This window comes from Miscanthus floridulus, chromosome 16, assembly GCF_019320115.1.
Source record: "Miscanthus floridulus cultivar M001 chromosome 16, ASM1932011v1, whole genome shotgun sequence".
Lineage (NCBI taxonomy): Eukaryota > Viridiplantae > Streptophyta > Magnoliopsida > Poales > Poaceae > Miscanthus > Miscanthus floridulus.
The window spans coordinates 86,853,094-86,860,219 of NC_089595.1; the positions used below are offsets into that span (position 1 = coordinate 86,853,094).

A 7,126-nucleotide genomic window follows, 5' to 3' on the forward strand; every position below is an offset into this window, starting at 1 on the left:
AGAACTGGGGTGCGCATTGGCAGATACATGCCAACCTGCACTGGCTTGCCTTGCAATCGCGGTTGGTGACACAAAAATTTTAGCTCCACTTACAAGCACGAGATGCACTTTTAACCGATCTCCAGCAGTGTGCTAGATCGTGTTTACCTGTAATGCTGAACGCGATTCAATACCAGTGTTACTTGTGTATATAAATTTCTTATACTACAGTTTCCCAAGATCACCAATTCTTCCACAAATGCAATCATGACTGAATTTCGCTGACGAATAGCTCTTGTGCCGCGGCTGAATTGACGTTGCAGCTGCACAGGTTGTCAGTCTAGCAGCAGAAGAGGTTACGGAATATACCGTCCCATTACGCGGAAAAAAGAATCAAACATGCCGAACAGGGTAAATCGCCTCGGGCAAAAAGGATTACGATTCACACTGGCAAAAGGATAATACGATTCACACAATTAACAGGCCTTCCAACTCAGAATATAACGACATGAAGATGAAGGGGTAAATATCCTTTGATAACCTAACAAACAGGATTTGGAAAGAAACACAGAAACCTTTTGGGTGAAAGGCCAGTGTTGCGTGAAAAGAAAAACCAAAGGTCAGGGGGAGGTACAGCTCAGACAGCATCAGTCTTGGAGAATAGCGCACAGGATTCACATCTTAGTATGAAATGCTTCCTAAATAGAGCTCGAAGGGGGGTGGAGTGAGGGCGACAGGAGCTTTCCCTTGAGGTGGCTTATATACTCTGCATCTGGGAGAAAGAGATCCGGATCGTATTACCCTCGAGCGTGCTGGCATGCTTCGACACGAGGGCCTCGGTCGCCTCCTCTTCAGTCTCAAACAAAACGAGAGCCTGCCTCTTGCCATTCACCTCGAATAGCTTCGTGTTGAGAACAGTGCCGTGCTCAGACACATGGTTCAGGATTGCTTCCTCAGAGATCTCTTGGGGGAGGGCAGAAATGTGGATCATCTTCGTTGGAGAGCAGCAATGTCGGTAGTTCTTGACCACGTTGCTGTTGAACCGGTTTAGGCTTGAGTTTAAGTAGTCGTGGGCGTCTGGGGCAGGTGTGATGTTAGGGTACTTTGAGTAGTTAACTTCCAGTTTCTTCCCAAATAGTATAGCCCCCTGCAAAGAGATAAGTATCGTCAACTGCAAAGAGATAGGAATGCAACTGAGAACGCATATATCAGTGGGTATGAGTGTACCTTCAAATAATGCACAGCTAGCTCAGCCTGCAACCCATCAGCCATCTCAACAAGGGCATGATCTGGTTTGTTCCTCAGTATCTTGATTCTTACTATGTTTCCATACAAGGGAAAACAGATTGAAAAGCTTATCCTCATCAATTTTCTGCAAAGAACATGGAATGATTACAGGTAGTGAGTTTTTAAGCTTATCCTCATCTGACTATTAAGGAAATAAAAAGCTTAACAGCAAAGAGACTCACCAAACAGCAAATACTATTTGAAAGAGTAACAAACTTTAACACAAACAAGTAGGAAACAATCCTTGAAAATATTCAAAACAGCGCAAGACTTACATCAGTATTCAGATTACTGACTATGAGTGTGCACCGTTCATTGGTACCAGTCACTCCATGAGGTAAAGATCCACCAAATGCAGCCGCAATCATTGCAGCCCTCCCCATCTGGCATTGCAAAAGCTTTGTATGAGTATCCACATGCATTAGACAAGACACAACAAATGTGAACATATTCAGTTCAACGATTTTCTGCTAAAAATTACAGCATTGGATAATCCATTCAGACATCAACCTGTGCAAATGAAGCTGCACAAAAAAAAAGGCAAATCAGATTTTGTGCAAATATCAGGTATGTATTATTATCCAAAAGTAATGGAAGTTTCAGTGTGCTACCTCCAGCTTGTTGGAAGGCATAGAGATTAGCTGGATCAGGATAACCTTGCTGCTCCATTAAGTTTGAAAAAGTAGAAAACAACACAGTTAGCTTTAAGAATCAAAATGGTCCAGGCAAAAAGTGTAAGCACAAGTATCAACAACCAACCTGAGGGGCCCTAGGACGTTGTTCTGTAGGCAATGATGGATTTGTGAAATCTCTGAGGAAGGAAAAAGGAACTAAGAAAATAAAATTCATCACAGAAGAAAGATCTAACCACTAAATTAAGTGGCATGTGAACTTTGCAAGATGGAACAATTATCTAAAGGTAACTGGCGTTAAGACACATTGCTACATCTGGCAGGAATGAAAAAGCCAATATTACCTAGATCGGTCGTTGTTGTAGTGGACTTGCAGTTCACTGAGACTGGATATTCGATAAAAGGGAACAAGAAGAAATTAAGTTATAGAAAGTGAGACCAAATTTAAAATGTGATAGGTTACAGCTCGTACTTTGAATATTGAATGTCTAGCTGGCAGCAACCATCATATATGTTCCTTCCCTGGGATATTTTTGTTTGTGTAAGAATAAAGTGATGCCAGATATACATGCACAGTAAGGACATTAGCTGAACAATGTAAATACTTACATGCAAAGAACCAAATGCTTCCACAGCTTCTTGGCGTGAGTGGAACTGAATAAGAGCTTGAAAACCTGCATCAGTTAAGCAAAGAATATAGAACCTTAAAGATCACAAATTGGGGCAGATGGTTAAGTTTGTGAACACTTTTGGCTCAAAAATCATTCGAATTTGTAACCAGACAGCAAGTTTTGGATGTACGAGCTGTACCAGTCATTTGCAAGCGCATCTAAAACTTATAATTAATGGAATGTTGGTAGCTGTTAAAGCTGTTGTTACGGCTTACTTTTTGAAACAGGGTACAGCCCAGTGAACCCGCATTAATATATATAAAGCTCATATCAATTGCTAAATCCACCTTACCATTCACATGCAATCTGTAAGGGAATCAGAAAATGTATACCAGGTGCACGTGTGCGTGGTGAGAGAGAGAGAGAGAGAGCAGGAAAATCTAACCAGCTGACTTTTGAAATGTGACAATCTTCTCCACAAATCCATAAGCTTTGAATACTTGATGTAGAACCTCCACCGTTATAGGATAGATCATGTGGTGGATAGTAACTAAGAGGATTCGGTTGGGTTCAGACTCCTGAGGCCAAGCAGCAACAAGCACCGAGACAGAAAAGAGGAGATAGAAAGAAAAGAATAAATAGGGAGGAATGTGTATAACTAGTTGGAAAATAAGAGACTAGCAGATATGCGATACAATCAACTCTACAAGTGGAGGTAGAAAGATATAAAATACAGCTAAACACACTTTCAATCAATACACTTTTCTAACATGCATCAGTTACATACAAGGCCTATAGCATAAATCTAACATGCATCAGTCACAACCAGGGCCTATACATAATATTGGTTCAGGTTTAGACTATATTAGGAATATAAGAATAAACTAATCATACAAGTACATAATTGTGGCATACCTGATCAGAATTCCTTCCATGAGAGCTCTGGTCTGTGGTAAGCTCTTGATGAGATGAGAACTGCATGTATACATTCCTTCCCCTAAAATGTAAAACATGATGCACAAAAATGATAAATCATATATAGGATGGGATGTTAAACTCAACTGCTAAAAAGAGGCTATACTTAAGTTCAACACTTGTCACAACAGAAAGCCCAAAAAATATATCATCAGCATCCATAAATTTACACACATTATCTACCAGGCATATGGCCATGCTACTTGGCAGCTTACATTGTAATACATGTATGAATATCTCTTTTGGAGCCCTTTGCATCCATAAAGCATTGCAGCCAACACGCATCGACTACATTACCTTATGCTAGGTTGAACAGAAGTGTAATATTGCAGCGCACTCACAGAAGCATGTATGTCTTCCATCTGCAGAAGAGCCTGAGGCTCGAAACAACCACAAGTAAGCAATACCTAAAGTCAATCTACTCAGTCAAGTGCTGGAAAGAAGAAATAACCCACTTGGTTCTTCGCACGCAACATAACGATCTTGGAGACCACGCCGAACGGCTGCAGCAGCTGAAGGAGATCAGACTGCAAACACAACAGCAGGGTGGGGGAATATAGCCAATAAAAAATCAAATCTTTCGCATAAACCAAACAATCCATTCAAATTTGATCCCAAAAAGAACAAAACCCAAAAGATTCAAGATTCCCCCTTAACTGATCCCCTACATACCTCGGCAATCTCGTGGCCGACGTTGCGGATGTGGATTACTTTGGACGGCTCCGACATCCTCCCGCACTGTAACATAGGCAGCAACCAATAATCACTACGAAATTGGTCGGATGAAAGGTCCCGAACCAATCGAGTAAACGGGGAGAAGAGAGATCTAGAACCAAAGCTCCAATCTTCGGGCAAGAAACGTTACCTCGTTGAGGGTTTAAGAGGGAGAGAGATCTAGGGTTTTGCCGTCGACTGCCGCTGCGGGGAAGAGAGAGAGAGGAGGGGCGGGGGAGGAGGAAATAGTGGGGGGCGGGGGGCGGTAGTAGCTGCGTATATAGGGGTTTCTATTTGTCTTCTGGATTCGGCCCGAAAAGGATAGTTACGCCTTCTATCCTGACTCCTGATGCGGGCGAGTGCTTGATTTGCGCAGACCATCTTCATTGTCATGGCTACCAGCGCACATTAAAAGTCCTGTTTATTTCCTTGCAAAAGTTTTGGTTTACTTTTAGCTCATGTTTTAGTCAAATCAATCTAAACAGATTAAAAAGAAAGAGCAAATCTAGGAATATAACAAGTAGTCCATTTGTTACGTAAGAGGCTCAAAACTTGGCTAAAACGTCTATGGGCGTGAGCTGGAGGCGCACTACCCCTGCACCCACCCACCCGCCGCTCTCGCTCTCTCCCTATGCATGAACCCTAGCTCCGTCTGCCGCTCTCGTCCTCTCTCCTTCCGCACCAACCCATAGCTCCTCCCCGGCGTCCAGATCCAGCTCCTCCTCCCCGCCGCCCAGCTCTAGATGGCACTCTAGGTTCCATCCCTTCTTCAACAATTGTATAGAAGCACTAGATGACACTCACATACCATGTGTGGTGCCAAGTGATAAGGTGGTTTAGCACATGTGTCGTAAGGGCATGACAACACAAAATGTGTTGTTTGTGACTTCGACATGAGGTTCACATTTGTTCTTGTTGGATGACCTGGTTCTGTACATGACATGATAGTGTTCGTCGATGCTATGACCAAGTACGACGACATGTTTTCACATCCACCGACAGGTAAACAACTTCCAATGTTGCAATTGCAGCTTCTAGTTCAACTAGTTGAAACTTACAAATTATTTCATTGTGTAGGAAAATTTTACCTAGTGGACTCTGGCTACCCGAACCATCCGGGTTATCTTGCGCTCTACAAAGGAACCAAGTACCATCTTCTGAAGTATCGAGAAGGCCTGGAGCCACAAAGTAAAATAGAGATGTTCAACTTCGCACATTCATTTCTTAGAAATGTCATCGAGAGGTCATTTGGAGTTTTAAAGATGAAGTGGAGGATTTTGTTGCATATGCCAAGTTATGCACCTCATAAGCAAAGCCAAATAATCGTAGCATGCATGGCACTCCATAACTTCATTCGATCGAGTCTAATATTGAATAGGGACTTTGATCGTTGTGATCGTGATGAGAATTATGTTCCACCTTAGGCATCGACCTCCTAATCACATGCTCGTCAGGCGCCGAAAAGGGACGAGTCTGCGTATATGAATGCTTTCCGTGACCAAATAGCCATTGGTTTGTTAAATAGATCATGACAATTTGTATTGTGTACTTGAATTGTAACGTGTGTGATTACTTTGTATGGTTGAGGACAATTAAATTGTGTACTTGAACTATTGAATAATTGTGCAATAAAGTCTAATTTTTGATTGTTTGGAATCGAACGAGCAACACCGGCGTGCGGTAGCCCGGCGAGCAGCACCACCGGCGTGCAGCAGCTCGGCGAGCAACAGCAAGAAGCCCAGCACGCACATTGCATGGTTGTGCATAGATCACAATTAATAAACCAAATCAGTCATTAAATGAGGACAAATCAGTATTTTTTTGATATAGTGCTAAACATTTACCATGGATCTAAACACCTCAAACTAAAGTTTGAATGTGTAACACCCTCGATGTTACACTGTAAATCATTTGCTAAAACATGTCATGAGTATCATATTTATGTGTTAATGCATGTAATATAGAGCGTAGATCAAGTTCCGTGACTCAAAACGATCAACAGAAATGCATAACGAAAGTTAATTCCATAGTCATGTTATATCACTTAGAGTTTAAAACTAATTTTTATTAAGCAAAAATGTTATAGAACATATATGTGATACTTGAATAAAGTTTGAAGTATAAACTTTGTAGATAACGATGAAATACCTATGGTCGAAAAATGATATCACTAGCTAACATATCTAATAGCTTGAAAATCGAATTTGACGCAAATCCAACTCAAGACAGAAGATTTCTTAAGTCAGAAAATAGGTTGACAAAGCTATGTTTGGTAATTTTTGTAGAGGAATTGGGTTAAGCAATGGTGTTGCATTATGGCTTGTTTTAGTAGCCTAATATACACTCTTAGGTATAGCAAAGATGGTTTGGGTGTTTGGCCAACCGATTAGTTGATTGGGAAGCTTTAAAAAGCGTGCATGGCACGGTCTTGGTCATTTTCCTCGCGTAGGCGCGGTCACCGTGCCCCTGTGCCATGGTGTTGGCGCGCCAGCCGTGTGCATGCACGTCTGGCCACACTCAGCTGGCCGTTGTGGCCGACAGCTCTGGCGTGCGGCTACCCGCCTCAGTGCCACGCCGCAGCACGCTGCCGTCGTGTCCGCCTGTGCCTCTGCTCTGCCGCCATCCCATCACCGCGCTGCACGCCAACTCGCTGCCCCACCGCCGTTGCCGATGCCATCGCGTCACCATCCCGCTCTCGCCTACCACTGCACCGCGCTGCATCTCTGGTTCGCGCGGGGCCAGACCGCCATCGACATGCCATTTATGGCACTGCGACGTGCGGGCCACGCCGACCTCGTGCGTGTGCCATCGGCTAGCGCCGGCCGTGGGCCGCATTGGTTGCGCCAGCCGCATCGCGTCAAGGTGCACTCACCAGCTACCCACCACGTCCTCACCACCTCCCGTCCCTTGTTTCTCCCCTGCCTGCCT

The 7,126-nt window shown here is 43.4% G+C and overlaps 1 protein-coding gene across 1 annotated transcript; it reads right to left on the reverse strand.

Moving 5' to 3' along the window:
* Nucleotides 1–472: 472 nt before the first annotated feature.
* Nucleotides 473–4,445, reverse strand: LOC136512223 (polypyrimidine tract-binding protein homolog 3-like). The gene is given in 16 exon segments (XM_066506201.1): nt 473–1,126; nt 1,207–1,314; nt 1,316–1,351; nt 1,542–1,649; nt 1,777–1,790; nt 1,878–1,926; nt 2,026–2,077; nt 2,243–2,284; nt 2,371–2,420; nt 2,508–2,572; nt 2,955–3,087; nt 3,425–3,506; nt 3,782–3,858; nt 3,940–4,011; nt 4,157–4,222; nt 4,350–4,445. Coding segments are annotated over 15 exon segments (1,335 nt in total). The 5' UTR covers nt 4,214–4,222; nt 4,350–4,445; the 3' UTR covers nt 473–736.
* Between the last annotated feature and the right edge of the window lie 2,681 nt (nt 4,446–7,126).